The 16,116-nt window shown below is 38.4% G+C and overlaps 1 protein-coding gene across 7 annotated transcripts in view; it reads left to right on the top strand.

Moving 5' to 3' along the window:
* Nucleotides 1–16,116, top strand: part of Srpk2 (SRSF protein kinase 2) — a 238,872-nt gene that overhangs the window by 82,676 nt on the left and 140,080 nt on the right. For 4 of the 7 annotated variants that reach the window (XM_045135485.1, XM_045135484.1, XM_045135483.1 and 1 more), the window contains exon 3: nt 1,460–1,523. The exons of the other annotated variants lie outside the window; for them this stretch is intronic. In XM_045135485.1, coding sequence (XP_044991420.1) covers nt 1,460–1,523 — 64 coding nt within the window. The remainder of the gene's footprint in view (nt 1–1,459; nt 1,524–16,116) is intronic. 7 annotated transcript variants of the gene reach the window in all.

Below are 16,116 nucleotides of genomic sequence, written 5' to 3'. Positions count from 1 at the left end.
ATAGAGACGTTAGAATTTGGATTGAAAATGACAGAGGAGCTTGTTTCTAAATCCCACACAGAGCTACAGCTCCTTTTGAAATTTGGGGGTGTGTGTGCATTGCCAATATCCATTCACTGTAGCACCTTGTGTTTGGCTCAGTAATCAACTTCAGAATTCCCAAGGTAAGTCATATAAGTCATCATATCAGTTAGAACCTACTTTATAATGCCCATTAGATGAACTTAATAAACCTCAATTATGAAAATTCCATATTTTAACAATGTTGAGAAACATGCTTGCTCCATTGCTTTATATGAAACTAGTTTTTATTATTGCTTCATGGTTTTTAATATTCCATTTTGATTTCTGTAGTACACATTTTTAAGAAGTCTGTTATTTACTCCTAAATATTAAAATAAAACACAAAATTTATTGAGGTTTGCTTTGAAATCTTGACACTTTTTATAGCATTTAGTGAGACTGAGTTTGATTTTTAATGTGGACTTTTTATTGTGAAAGTATGTTTTTTAGAATAGGAAAACAGATAGCACATGAAATAACAGGACCATGTTTTGTTCACTTAAAATTTTATGTGCCTTCAGCCAGTCGGAATTTTGAAGGAAGTATGTTATATTTGTATCTTCACCTTTACCCTCTTATTTTCACCTTTCCCATTTAGTCTGTCTCCTTCCTGAATTGGTACCAGCAATCATCTTTTAATTACATTGAACAGGCAATTCCATTTCTGTTGTAGGTGGCAATGCCATTCAGTCCTTTCCTAAAAGGACAAGAATGTTATCTCTGCTCGGTAACTGGGTGTTGCTGTTCACTTGCACTGTACTGCGAGGGAGGAGGGGGAATTAAGGTGCAAAATAAGTCCTTTTCTAAAGGCCTTAGGAACTAGATATTAAGTATGTCTTTAATTAGAAACAATTAGGAAATTATAACAAAGGTTAAGCTCTTTTTAATCGTTAAATTGGGGTTTTGGTTTAATATTTCATTCTTAAGTGACAAAAATGATTCACTGAGCCATATTTTTTAGGGCTAGTCAAATAGAAATAGCCGGGGGTTGCATATTTGTTCATTGTAGGCTGAAACATTAAGACCCAGGCTTCTTAAATGAGTTAGTGTAATAAATTCATATGCTTGCATTTCTTGTTTGTATTACAATTTGTTAAATTTAAAACCTGCTTGCAGAGTCATGGTTGTTCTACCTTAAAAAAGAGGACACCCCTCTGCTTAAAAGAAATGGTACTTCCTGCTTTCATAAACAGTCATGTGCATACTTTAGCAAGGCCTGATGCCTCTGGAGCTTTTTCCCTTTATAGCACCATTGAATCCTAGTCCTAACAGAACTACTGTGAATCTTGTGGCCTCAATTCTGAACAAAAGGGATTAGAGAAGAAAAATCTCTTGATATAAGGCTTGGAAGCAAGGGCAGGCAATCTTGGTTGTGAATATTTTCTGATTTTTCCAGAAATCAAGCAGAAGATTGAGCTGCTGATGTCAGTTAACTCTGAGAAGTCGTCCTCTTCAGAAAGGTACAGCTACATCTCTTGCATGAACAATTAATGGTGTAGCACTGCTAAGAAACAAACAGGTCATATTTTTTTTCTTGTCAAGTTTGCTACGTAACGTATTGTACTGCATGCTGGTATTGTGCTGTATTGAAGATGTGTATTTGGGCAAGCTGTTCTGCTTTTTGCAAAGGGTAATTGATTTTTCTTTTAGAAAAATAGTGAAGCTTAATCAGCTGCAGCATGCACAGCATAACACAGCAGACCGCTGGCTCATGTATGACAGCTGTTGAAAGCTTCAGAGATAATTTAACCAGCAAACAAAAATCCTGCTTTCTTTAAGGAAATACTACTAGATTGTATTCATACATTTTGAGGTTGCTGCTACACAGAATTACCAAGGTTATTTTTAAGATCTAGATTAAAAATACTTGATTTTTGATTGTAATAAATATTTTTTCAATGTGGAAAGGGAGTGCCACTTGTAAATAGCTTAGGAATTGCAAACCCACAGATTAGTCACATTCTGAAAAAGAGATATGATGCTTCTTCAAGTCTGTGCTAGGAAATGGAACAGTCACTGCATGCAGTAATGGTTCATGCCTGCAGGTAAGGACAAAATGACTCAGAAGTATTTTTAAAGCAATTATTTTATCTGTCAGTCATATGATTATACCTGTAAGATGTTTCATTAAAACAACTATTTTGTCTTATAAGCAGAAATAAGATATTTTTATCTGAAGTAAAAAAGGAGATTGAGTTCTTTTTTGATATGTAAATATTATGTTTACTTCTTTTATTAAAATTATATTTCTTCCATAGTGTTTTAAATTGAGGTTCTTAGGCAAATAGTTTTCTTAACAGTTTATCCTAAATGTTGGTATTTGTATTTAAGGCATATCAATTTATCTTTTGTAGGGTTAATTTTCAGGGCTATCTTTCTTGTTAATAGATTTAAAATACAGGGAAAATATTGTGGTGAAATAATTTTGTGTTAAAGAAATTATACAGGAAAAACACTTATTAAAAAACAAAATAAAGCTAGTTGACCCTACCGTGGCAAAATAGATGTAAGGTGCTGCACTAGTTGATGAGGGACATGACTTGACAGCGCTGTGGTTATATCTGTTTACTAGTGCTGGTCAGTGGAAAGCCTGTGGTTACCACTTAGGTCATTACAAATAAAGATATAACTATTTTCTGCAGACATTTAAGATAGAAAAAAATTAGGAACATTTCTATTTATTTTTATGTATCTTTCAACTTTTGGTTTGTGACTAGACACCTAATTTTTAGTATTGTGTTTGCTGAGATGAACAGTAATCTTTAGATTTGAGACTATTCTGCCAATAAAACGGTTGCTGATAGGAATGGGAGAGCAGTAAGTTGTGAAGACTCTTAAGCGTCACCTGTAGTGTTAGGAGGAACATACTTAATGAGATGACAGCAATTCTTACATTAACCTGTTATCATGAATTCTTTACTGGTAAATGAGGGTTGAGCAGAGTATATGAATGTTACTGAGAAGTTAGGAATGGGTCAAGTTTTCTGGTTGAAAGACATTTTTTAAACTTTTTTTTAATTGACAACTTCCATACTTACAATAAACCATGATAATTCCCTCCCCTCCTCCAGTTACCCCTTCACAAATCCGCACTCTATCATATCCTCTCCCTCACTCCATTAGTCTGTCTTTTATGAAATACATTTTAATGGGAATAGTTTATATATTGAAAATATTCTAAGGTATTTTGGTGATTATATTTAGGTTATTGTGGTTATTTGATGGAAAGAAGACACATATGGTCATGATTTTCAACTTTAGACATCAGCCACTGTGCTGATAACTTTATACACAGTTTACTGGAACTTTTTTTATTACTTTAGGAGGAGTACATAGAGATACATTAGGCAGTTGTATTATTTTTTCTTACTGTGTGATGAACGGGGGCTTATGCACCATCCATTACTTTTCAAGCATAGAAGTTGTTTACTAAATCAGAATACTGTTTTTGTTCCATTTTATTCCATTTTAATAAAAGCTATACAATAATGATAAGTCATATCATGTGGCTTTTCAAATTGTCTAGAAAGATAATAATCTGAAGTTAAAAAAATTATGACCCACTAACACTAAGTTTTGTTCAGGAATTTGATAACTTGTATCTTATGGCATTTCCATTATATTTTTCAGTTCCTTGTTCATTGGTTAAAAATAATTAAAAATTTTTTGATTTTATTTTTTAAGTTCAAATTTGTTGTTTTAGGCATAGTGGCTTAAATGTTAAAGGTAATTGGAATTTTCATACAGTCACTTTTCTCAATGTGTGGATGAGGTAGGGTAGAGAAATATGATTTCTTTCTCTAAAGGGGAGAAGCTACTTACTATGTGAAACCAGAAGTTGTCATTTAGTGCACCTGATTTTGTTACTGCAATTTAGAATGATTTTTTTTTTTTGTTTGTTTTTTGAGGTAGGGTCTCGCTGTAGCTCAAGTGGAACTGGAATTCACTATGTAGTTTCAGGGTGGCCCTGAACTCACAGTGATCTTCCTACCTCTGCCTCCTGAGTGCTGGGATTAAAGGCATGCGCCATTAAAATTTTTTTTTCATCTCATATTTTAACCCACTGTTTGTGAAAGCTAGGATTTGTTAAATTATTTTTGTTCACATAATTTTCTTTCTTTATTTTTAACATAATTTTATAAAGTGGGAAAAACAAAATGAGCCTGATTTATCTATATATTAAGTAAACATCAGTCCAATGTGAAATATTGTGTGTCTAAAAATATTCAATAAGGTGGCATACAAAATACTGACATTAGGGAAATAAATGTATGGTCTAGTGGTGCTGTTCTGGTTAGAAAGCATTCAGATTTACTTTAACTTGTGTTTTACTTAGAAAAATATAAAATGTCTCCAGCCACTGCAATCAAACTCCAGACACATGTGCTACCTGTGTATCTTATGTGGGTACTAGGGAATTGAACCTGGCTCGTTAGGTTTTGCAGACAAGCGCCTTAACCACTAAGCCATTTCTCCAGCCCAGAACTGTGCAATTCTTAATAAAGAATAATTGAATGAAGAATATTCACAGCAATGATTCCTAGCCTATCTAGGCTGAACCCAGAGAAGGCTAAAGAGCTTGTTAGGTGAGGGAGCTGAGAAGTGGAGTTGGCATGTGTATCTGCTCTGTTAAATGTAAATGGTTGTTGCAATAGTTAAGTCCACAATTAGCTAAAAGTTAATAAGTAAATAACAGTGCCTTATGTTAGTTTGTATTTCTCAGGGAAAAGACTAAAAGGATTATTTCTTTGTGTTGATGTGGGTGTTTGTGACAATTTTAGTGTTAAGAAGAGGATCCTTATACCAGAATAGATAAATACTACCTTATTTCATTAATATCCCAGAAAGTTAGCAAATACTAAAGCCACAAGTTACTAGCTGCCTTGCTCACGAGTGGGGAGAAGAGAGTGGAGAAAAAGTCCTAACACTACTGTGGCTTACGTTCTGCCAGTGCTGAGCAAACAGCCTTGGTGTGATACATTGTCACTTGTCAAGTAGGAGGGTGTTTCTTATGCACAATCATGTTTGTTTGAGGAGGGCTATAAGAAGGCAGGGCACTGTTTTGGAGTACATACTTTTGATGAAGGAGATAAACATTAGAAGCTTCTATGTTATTTTTTTGCAAGTGTGTATATGTGCAGAGTGTGGTGTGATGTCTGGGCCCTGTGTGCACAAGTATGGAGGCCAGCATAGAACTTCGGGTGCCTTCTCTTTGCTCATTCATTCATTTGCCTGTTTCTTTGAGAGTAGTATCTTTCACTTAACCCAGAGCTGCTATTTTCACTGTTTCATTTAGGTTAGCTAGCCCCAGTGATTCTCTGGCATTACTGGGGTTATAGAAGTGTGTGGCCATACACAACTGATTATGTGGGTGCTGGGGAATTGAACTTGGGTTCTTTTAAACACTCATGTTTATGTAGCAAGCACTCTTAACCACTTATCCACCTTCCTAGCCTCCTTGATAAAAAGATGTTTTAAAGTGTTAAATTTTAGGTTGCACTTAGTTTTGAAAATTTGTATATTTTCCACCAGAATGAAAGTATGTAATGCTATTATTTAATTTTTGGTTTAAAAAAAAAAAACAAGCAGTTAACTGAGCTGTCTTTCTATTGATCACCATTTATTTGTTTTATATGTACTGTTGACATTATTAAACTTCGATTTTGTCTGATTTCTAATGTTTCTTTGGAAGCATTTTTACAGTTATAGTACAAGTAAACCTTTTAAAACACAAACTGGGGCTGGAGAGATGGCGTAGTGGTTAAGACATTTGCCTGTGAATTCTAAGGACCTAGGTTCTATTCCTCAGTACCCACATAAAACCAGGTGCACAGGTTGCACGTGCATGTGGAGCTTGTTTGCAGTGGCTAGTGGCCCTGGGGTGCTCATTCTCTCTCTCTCTCTCTGCCTCTTTCTCACAAATAAATAAATAAAATATTTTAATCCCTCCCCCAAACTGTTGGTAGGTCAGTCTGCTTTTAAAGCCTCTCTCCTGGCTTCCTACAGCTCCTTTTCTGCTAGTCTAGTAACATACATTTCTTACTTTGCTCATGTTTTTCTCTCCTCCAACTGAAGGAAGCCCTCCCCACTTAGGTCCGATTATATAGTCTCACTATAAGCCTGTCCACCTCTCCTCCAGTGTATATTACAGCTGTTGTTTGACGTTGGGGACTTTCAGTGACATTTGATCTATGTACTAGCTTATATGACTAGCCTCAGCATATGATCTTATATGTAGAAATGATTTCATCAGAAAATACAGAAGTGCTTTATTCCCAAAGGTTGAAAAAGGTAAATATTTTCATTTACAGTTTACATGATACAAACTTTGTGAGAACCCATTTTGTTTTCTTTTTGGGTTTTCACGGTAGGGTCTCACTCTAGCCCAGCTGACCTGGAATTCACTGTTTAGTCTCAGGCTGGCTTCAAACTCATGGCAGTCCTCCTCCCTCTAAGGACATGTGCCACCATGCCAGCAAACCGTTTTGTTTTGTTTTGTTTTGTTTTGTTTTGTTTTGTTTTGTTTTGTTTTGTTTTGTTTTGTTTTGTTGTTTGAGGTAGGGTCTTGCTGTAGCCCAGGCTGACCTGGAATTCACTATGTAGCCTCAGGGTGGCCTTGAACTCACAGTGATCTTCCTAACTCTGCCTTCCAAGTGCTGGCATTAAATGTGTGTGTGGTACCATGCCCAGTGGGAACAATTTTTGATACAGGAAGTCTAATTTATGCTATTCTTGCAATTATTAAGTTATTTCACAAGTAATTCATATTTATTATTGTAAAATGTCATGGCTACCAATTGCATATTCTGTTATAAATTGTAGTTTATTACATTTTATATTTTTCTTTTCTTTTTTTTTTTTCGAGATAGGGTCTCACTCTAGCTCAGGCTGACCTGGAATTCACTATGTAATCTCAGGGTGGCCTTGAACTCACAGTGATCCTCCGACCTCTGCCTCCTAAAAGCTGGGATTAAAGGTGTGTGCCACCATGTCTGGCTTACATTTTATATTTTTCTAAGTAAAATGGAAGTTAAAGTAAATCTGAATGCTTTCTAACCACAACAGCACCACTAGACCATACATTTGTTTCCCTAATGTCAGTATTTTGTATGCCACCTTATTGAATATTTTTGGATACACTTAATATTTCACATTGTACTGATGTTTACTTAATAAAGCTTTTGTATACTTTGAATTGTGGCAAAATATGCATACTATAACAATTTTAATGGCTTACTGAAATCTAATCTTTCAAAAGAAATCTTTGTATTCCTATCAGACATAAACAGTATCATTTACCCTGAAAAGCAGCAACCATCGAATTCTGTCTAGTTTCCAAGCCTGAACCATAGTGTCTCTGTTTAATGGTGAAACTGCATTGGCAAAAAGGGGAATAAATATTCATCTGCACCAAACCTACCTGTGCTAGACACTGATTGAAAGAACATGGGAAAAGAAGTAGAGTTGGCAGTATGACCCCATACCAAATCCTGGGTGCCACCGAACATCATTTTGCATAGCAATAGTATCACTTCCTTTTCACTTGGAACCTTCTCTCCTTTAAAATTTTTTTTTTTTTTTTTTTTTTTGTTTGTCTATGTTTTTCAAGATAGGGCCTCACTCTAGCTCAGGCTGACCTGGAATTCACTATGTAATCTTAGGCTGGCCTCAAGCTCACAGCGATCCTTCTACCTCTACCTCTCCCCCCACCCCCACCCAGTGCTGGGATTAAGGGCATATGCCAACACGTCCAATGAAATCTCTCTTTTATTTTGTTTTTGAGATTGGAGTCTTGCTATGTAGCCCTAGCTGGCCTCAAACTTGAAATCCTTCTGTTTTATCTTCTAAGTTGCTGAGATTACAGGCTTGTGACACTATACCTAGCATTAATATTATCTTGAAGTGGCAAATTAGGAATTTAGCAGGGACTGTTCTGATTATACTGTTCTGAGCTGCTATTATAGTAACAATGGCAATGATAAAAGTATCTATATACTTTTAGTAACCATAGTGTGCGGATGCCTTTTGTAGTAGAGTCCTTTATGTAGTAAGGGGCTGGAAGAAATCAAGGCTCATTTTCATCTGTTGTTATTTATTAGCAGCTGCTATGCACTAACCACTCAATGATTTGGAAATTGGAATACCACAAAGGCATCACAGAAATACAGAATTTGCAGACTATTGGTGTACACAATTTGTACAGATGAAAATGATGGTTGGCTTGCCCCTTTATAACTTGGTTCATTTCTTGGACATGCAATGTTGAGTGCTGTATCATGGAGGATACCATAGAATTGCATATAACTAGTAATTGCATTTCTGGGAAACTTATTTAACAAGATCAGAGGTGTTTAGGTTACAGTTGCCTGCCAGGCCATAGCACATGAAGGGTACTTGTGGAAATGCTCATCTGATTTGGAGGGTGGAGTGGAGGGAGGACAGAAGAAGTAGAAAATATGGATTCTTAGGACAAATCTGTCCAATGAAATGTAAATTGAAAATAGGAAACTACTTTGTAGTGGCTTTAAAGATAGAATACTTGGTATTCCTATTGAACTCATGGTAAACATTTTTTTGTGTGTGTTGTAAGCCATTGACCCACACAATTTGTGAAACACAGACCTTTTAGACTTACTTAAGGGACTTTCAGATCTTGAGTACTAAGCATTATCATAGGTTGAAGACATAAACATAAAATCATTTTCATTATAAAGACTATGTCTAGATATTTGTGACATTTTGTACATGCCAAACACTGACAGTCAGTGCTGTTAAGAACTATATACTAAGCTACTGAAATTCAGCAAAATATTCCCTGTCAAGTTGTCCAATTGTTTTTTTCTTTTACTTTGGTTTAACTAGATCTATAAAACCAAGTTGATAGCCAAGCATGGTGACTCACACCTTTAATCCCAGCACTTAGGAGGTAAGTGTCTTTAGCTGCTGAGTCATCTCTCTAGCCTCTATATACATATATATATATGCGTCCCCTTGTGCATCTGGCTAACTTGGGTCCTGGGGAATCGAGCCTCGAACCGGGGTCCTTAGGCTTCACAGGCAAGCACTTAACAGCTAAGCCATCTCTCCAGCCCTTATTTTTTATTTTAGAGAGAGGAAGAGGCAAATAGAGAAAATGGGCATGCCAGGGCCTGTAGCCACTGCAGACAAACTCCAGAGGCATGTGCCTCCTTGTACATCTGGCTTATGTGGGTCCTGGTGAGTTGAACTGGGGTCCTTAGGCTTGGCAGGCAAGCGCCTTGACCACTAAGCCATTTCCCCAGCCTCAAATTTTTTTTTTAGGTTCTTAAATAGTCATATAATTTTTAATCAAGTAGAAACTTGGTATGGACACATCATGTATTGATACGACCATTTACCTCCCCCTCCTGGCCCCAGCCCCATTCCACTTAGAGCCCTCCTCAGTGGGATTGCTGATATTCACCATGAGGTTGTGGTTATGAGCTGTGAAAGCAGCAGTCATTGTGGAGCAGGGGCAATGCCTCTTCGATATTTCCTCATGCCCTGTGGCTCTTATAATCTTTCTGCTCCCTCTTGCGCAAAATTTCCTGTGCTGTGGTGAGTGTGTTTTAAGTCATCTTTAGTGTTGAGCTTTTAGAAGCTTCTAGATTTCTGCTTTGATATGCTTTTTAAAAAAATATTTTTATTATTTATTTATTTGACAGAGAGGAAGAGGGAGAAAGGGGGACAGAGAATGGGCATGCCAGTATTCCAGCCACTGCATATGAACTCCAGATGCATGCACCCCTTTGTGGATGTGGTTTATGTGGGTCCTGGGGAATTGAACCTGGGTCCTTTGCTTTGCAGACAAACACCTTAACTGCTAAGCCATCCCTGCGGCCCTGCTTTGGTGTGGTTTGAGTCTCCTCAGTACCTGTCTCTTAACACCCTGGCGCAGGTTGTCAGGCTCACCATGGAAGCAGTGCTCTGGCTCATCTTCCCAGGGCTGCTGTGGCTTCATCTGGGCCCTGGCTGATGTGTGAGGGCTGGTTCATCTCCTGCCAGGGAGTCAGCTACCTTTCTTGTTTTGCTCATAGATTTTGGTTGTCCTTGGGTCTTGCTGCTTTCTGAAAAAGAAAAACAGATTCTCTAATGGTGACTGAGATCAGCATAGGTTAAAGGGGATAAGCATTGTTAATTTAGAGAGATTTTGATGGATGTAGGCCCTCTATTGACCAAAAAACTAGTGTGTGCTTCTTGTTGGAGACCATAATCTTGGTCTCCATAGGATTCTGACTCAGTTCCCAGTTCCAGCTGTGGGTTCCTTTCCACTGTTCCTACCTCTTAGCCAATCAGATAGTCATTGGTTACCCACCTAGTCTGGGTGCCACTATTGCACAGGTGTGTATATCTTGATGGGCTGGTTGCTTTTGTATAGCAGTGTTCCCTGTTTGCTCACAATATTTTGGCTGTTTCCTCCAGCAGCTCATGTAGTGCTTTCTAGCACTATATGTGCAGACCATCTGGGAACTGGCTTCCTTCCAGATTCCAGCTGGATCTCTCAATGTTCTGTGTTGGTAGCATGTGGTATCTTTGGCAGTAGGGTCTTTTACCTCAGGCAGGTAATCAAGTGCTTGACAGAAGCCTGTCTTGTTTTGGGGACCTTGTAGGTCTCTCCTGTCAACAGCTCAGTGTGTTTTGCAGCCAAGTTCTGATACTGGGAGTTAGAAGCCAGAGCCGAATGTTTTAGGGTTAGTTTTCATCCTACCCTTTCTACGGTCCTTCTTACTGGACAGTCCCCCTGTACTCCTATTGAGGGTTATATTTTTTAGTCTGCTATCTAGGAGGAAGGTTTCTGTGCTACCAGTTCGTTTTTAGTTTAGCTTTGTTTGCATGTCTTCCCCTCCCCACCTCTCATTCCTCTGACCCCAGACCCTTCCTTCTATTATCTGTCCTTTGAGCTGTCTGCCAGGTCTGCCTGCAACTGTTCCAGGTTAGGAACTGTAGATGAGTGAGAGCATGTGGCATTTATTTGTCTTTCTGTGCTTGTGTGAGTTTGCTTAGTAAGATATGTTCCTTAAATAATCTTTAATAGCATAACTTTTTTTTTTTTTTTTGGAGATAGTGTCTTGCTCTAGCCTAGGCTGACCTGGAATTTACTATGTAGTCATGCTGGCCTCAAACAACTTGGCAAGCCGCCTACCTCTGCCTCCCAAGTGCTGGGACTAAAGGTATGCACGTTATTTTTTAAAAATATATTTTATTTGTTTACTTATTTGAGAGAGAAAGAGAGGGAGAGAATGGGCATGCCAGGGCTGCCAGCCACTGCAAACAAACTCCAGATGCTTGGGCCCCTTGTGCATCTGGTTTATGTGGGTCCTGGAAAATTGAACTGGGATCCTTTGGCTTTGCAGGCAAATGCCTTAAACAGCTAAGCCATCTCTCCAGCCCCACCATGTTAGCTTTTAAAGACTACGTTATACTCAGTCCATGAGATGTATGAATATGCTATCATAACTTTATATATTTAGAGTGTTGCTCTTAGAATCACCTCACTTTTGCAGTACTTGATGAACAATGTTGAGTTGTACTTCTGTTCTGAAGGTACTGCTTACATTTTTCCTGGTTGTAAGCTTCTTTTGTTAAAAAACTTTATTTATTTTTGTTCAATTATTAGAGAGAAAGAAGAGAGGGGGGAGGGAGGGAAGGAGGGAGGGAGAGAATGGGCGCGCCAGGGCCTCTGACTGCAAACAAACTCCAGAAGCATGTGTCACCTTGTGCATCTGGCTTATGTGGGTCCTGGGGAACTGAACCTGGGTCCTTTGGCTCTGCAGCATAACAGCTTAACTGCTCAGCCATCCCTCCAGCCCAGTAGAAACTTCCTAACTGACACCCTCAATTGAGGTTCCCCAAACATTCTATTTTTGTGTTGTTGTATTGATGACATTAAAAGAATATTCTAAGTGGTGTTGATTCATCAGTCCCTGCCTTGTAGCTCTTTTCCTTAGTAAAGACAAGTGGTATGGCAGTATCTTCTGTTTCTTTTGTGCACATGAGTAAAAATGAAGTCAGTTCAATCAGCTTCATCAAAAAACTTTCAGTAGATTCTTGCATTCAGTCAGATGTTGGTGAAAAACCCAAGGTATCCTTAGTGATAGATGTTATCTGCTAAATGGCATAATCAATGAGAAACAAATTGTGTATTCTGTTTATGCTAATGAATCTTAATTTTATAAAGCATTTCAAGATGTTATATTGAAACTTCTTATTTCAGGCAGATGACAAGATATTCAACACAGATGGTTAGCTTTTGTGAGGTTGCTCCTCCTCCCCTGTATCCCAGGCTGGCTTCATCTCACTGTTGTAGCCCAGGGTTGTGTCAGACTTGTGCTTCTCCTGCATTAGCTGCCAGAGTGCTGGGATTGTAGGTGGGTACTCACTCCATAAACTCCTGGCTTAACTTTTCTTTTCATTTATAAAAGAATATTATTTCCTTCATTGGCCGTTCTTTCTTAAATATCATCATATTTTATTTTCTTACTTAATTGCTCTTCTTTTCAAGCAATGTTACACTATATTGGGCTAATCCATCTGTTACCTTTATTTATCTCAAACTGGTAACTTTAAAAAGAAAATTACATTCACTTGTCATTTGTCCTTTTTTGGCATGTGTGTATATAGTCATGTGTGTACATGTATGTATACACTTGCAGCAATTGTGGTGTTTTCCTCAGTCATTTTCCACTTTCCTTTCTTTCTTTTTTTTGGTTTGTTTTTCGAGATAGGCTCTCATTGTAGCTCAGACTGACCTGGAACTCACTATATAGTCTCAAGGTAGCCTTGAGCTCATGGCGACCCTCCTACCTTTGCCTCCCAAGTGCTGGGATTAAGGGCGTGTGCTACCACGCCTGGCTCCACCTTACTTTTTTTGAGATAGGGTCAGTGATTAGGCTTGACTGCCTAGCCAATAAGCCCTAGGAATCTACCTGTCTCAGGCTTCTTAAAACTGGGATTACAGGCATGTGCCACCATGCCCAGCACTTTTTTATATGGATCCTTGGACCCAAACTCAGGCACTTATATGTGATACTATGAATGTATGTCCCCCATAGAGTCATATAAATATACGCATATACATACATACATATATACACACACACACATACATACATATACATATATGTATGTGTGTATGTATGTGTGTATATATATATATAATATTTAAGTTGTTTATTTACTTATTTGACAAGGAAAGAGGGAGAGAGAGAGAGAGAATGGGCACATCAGGACCTCCAGCCACTGCAAACAAACTCCAGATGCTTGTGCCCCCTTGTGCATCTGTCTAGAGTAGGTCCTGGGGAATCAAACCTGGGTCCTTTGGTTTTGGAGGCAAGGCAAATGACTTAACTGCTAAGCCATCACTCTAGACCTCAGATATTTTATTATAGCTTATAACTTGGATCTCTAGCCACCTGGCTGAGGAGGTTCTACTAGTGGCAGATCATAGAATCCAGCCCTAAGGTGACACTGGGGATTGATATCAGTTCCAGCCTAAAGGTGTAAGAGAGAGGTCTGAGCTCTGGTGGGGTCCCTGATACTTGTTTCCTGTTCATGCTTGTTGCTTTTGGGTTTTACTGGCTGGTTGTTTCTCTCTGCTTGGATGTACAGAAGCAGCTTTTTCCATGTATGGAACTTCCTCTGGATTTGTAAGCTTGAAATAAATCCCTTCCTCCCACAAACTGTGTCTGGTTTGGATGTTCATCCCAGCAATGTAAAGCTGTCTACAACATTACATTTGCATGACAAGTTCTTTACTCATTGAGTCATCTCCTCTGTCCCTCATTTGTCTTTTGATGAAATTACTTTAAGATTTCTTAGAAAATGCTTAGCTCCCCTTCCTTTAAGGAGAAACATTAACCTACCTCATGCCACTTTTGAAATTTAAAACAGAACTGATTTTTTTTTTGCTACGTGTGTGTATTGTGTATGCCTGAGTGTATGCATGTTTGTGGGTAAGGTGCACGTGTATGCATGTGTGTGGAGCCCAGAGGTATTCTGGGTATCTTCTTTGAACACTCCACTTTTTTTTTTAAACTGAGGCATAGTATCTTATTTGAACCCAGAGCTTGCAGATTTAGGTAGTCCAGTGAGCCAGCTTTCCTCTGGGATCCCCTGCATTTACCTCCAGAGTACTGGAGATCTGGATCTGGTTGTCCGAGTTGTGTGGCATGTGCTTTGTCATATTGGTCAACTTTCCAGCCCCTTGAATTTCTTTTTTTAAAAAATATTTTTTATTTATTTATTTATTTGGAGAGAGAGAAAGAGGCAGATAGAGAGAAAGAGAGAATGGGCACTCCAGGGCCTCTAGCCACTGTGAACAAATTCCAGATGCATGTGCCTCCTTGTGCATCTGGCTTATGTGGGTCCTGGCAAATTGAACCAAGGGTCTTAGGCTTTGCAGGCAAACACCCTAACCACAAAGCCATTTCCCCAGTCCCTAGCCCTTGGAATTTCTTAATGTTTAATAAATATAATATAATAATAAAGTGATACAGAGTTTAGCTGTTAAATTGATGAATGAGATAGATAAATAGATAATTACAACTTGTGGTATTGAAAACCTACCCACACAAATACACACTGATGAGAATTTAGTTTTGACTTGTTCTGTGTATATATCTAGCTTACAGATAATTTGGTTTCATTATGGTATCTTCGTACATTTTTTTTTGTTTCCCTTCTTTCCCTTACCTCCTCACCCCTTTTTGTGGGGCCCCCAGTTTAACCTCCTTCCTGCTTTCATATTCCATGTTTTCTTTCATCCTTTCCTTCTCATCCTTTTTTAAAACTTTTAAATTTTATTTATTTGAGAGAGAGGGAAGGGAGAGAGAGGCTTTCAGAGGCAGATAGAAAGAGAATGGACGCACCAGGGCCTCCTGCCATTGCAGATGAAGTCCATACACATAAGCTACCTTGTGCATCTGGCTTATGTGGGTACTGGGGAATCAAACCTGGGTCCTTTGGCTTCACAGGCAAGTCCCTTAACTGCTAAGCCATCTCTCCAGCCCCCTTCTCATTATCTTTTGCTCCCCTCTTGTGGTCTTGTACCTTGCATCACAGTTCATGCTCAGTCCCATGTTCCTTATCTACATACACATAAACATTAAAAGTTAGGAGTCACATATGAGAGAGAACACGCAGTTTGTTTCTTTCTGGGCTTGGGTTTTCTTTACAATTTTTTCCAGTTACATCCATTTTTCTGTAAATTTTTTGATTTTATTTTTTTCTTTAGAGCTGAGTAAAATTCCATTGATTTCTAGCCACTGTGAATAGAGCAGCAGTGAGCATGGGTGTGGGATGCGCAGGTATCTCTGTGGTAGGATGTAGAGTCAGGAAGGGCGTTAGCTTTTTGAGAAACCTCCACACTGGTTTTCATAGTGGCTGCAGCTTTCATTTGTTCTTGTCAACCAGTTTTAGTCAAAGCTTTAAAAATTTCCAAAATGCTATTTCAATTCTGGTTTTTATCCCCATCACTAGCTTTATTTATTTATTTATTTTTTACATTTTATTTATTTGAGACAGAGAGTGTGTGGGGGAGAGAGAGAGAGAGAGAGAGAGAGAAAGAGAGAGCAAAATAGAGAGAATGGGCATGCCAGGGCCTCCATCCACTGCAAATGAATTCCAGATGTATGTGCCACCATGCCCATCTCTATCTTTTTTAAAAAAATTATTTATTTATTTATTTATTTATTTATTTATTTATTTTGGGGGGGAAGATAGAGAGAGAGAGAATGGGCACGCCAGGGCCTCAGCCAGTGCCAGTGAACTCCAGATGCATGTGTCACCTTGTGCATCTGGCTGACGTGGGTCCTAGGGAATTGAATCTGGGTCCTTTGGCTTTGCAGGCCAGCACCTTAACTGCTAAGCCATCTCTCCAGCTCCTACTAGCTTTTTTGTTTTCAAAAAAATTATTTTTATTTATTTGTGAGAGAGAGAAAATGAGAATGGGTGCACCAGGGCCTCTATACACTGCAAACGAAATGTAGACACATGTGCCACTTATGTGGCTTAAGTGGGTTCTGGGGAAATCAAACC

The sequence above is a fragment of the Jaculus jaculus genome, chromosome 16, assembly GCF_020740685.1.
Source record: "Jaculus jaculus isolate mJacJac1 chromosome 16, mJacJac1.mat.Y.cur, whole genome shotgun sequence".
NCBI classification, from domain to species: domain Eukaryota; kingdom Metazoa; phylum Chordata; class Mammalia; order Rodentia; family Dipodidae; genus Jaculus; species Jaculus jaculus.
This window is presented reverse-complemented; position numbering and strand designations above follow the sequence as displayed.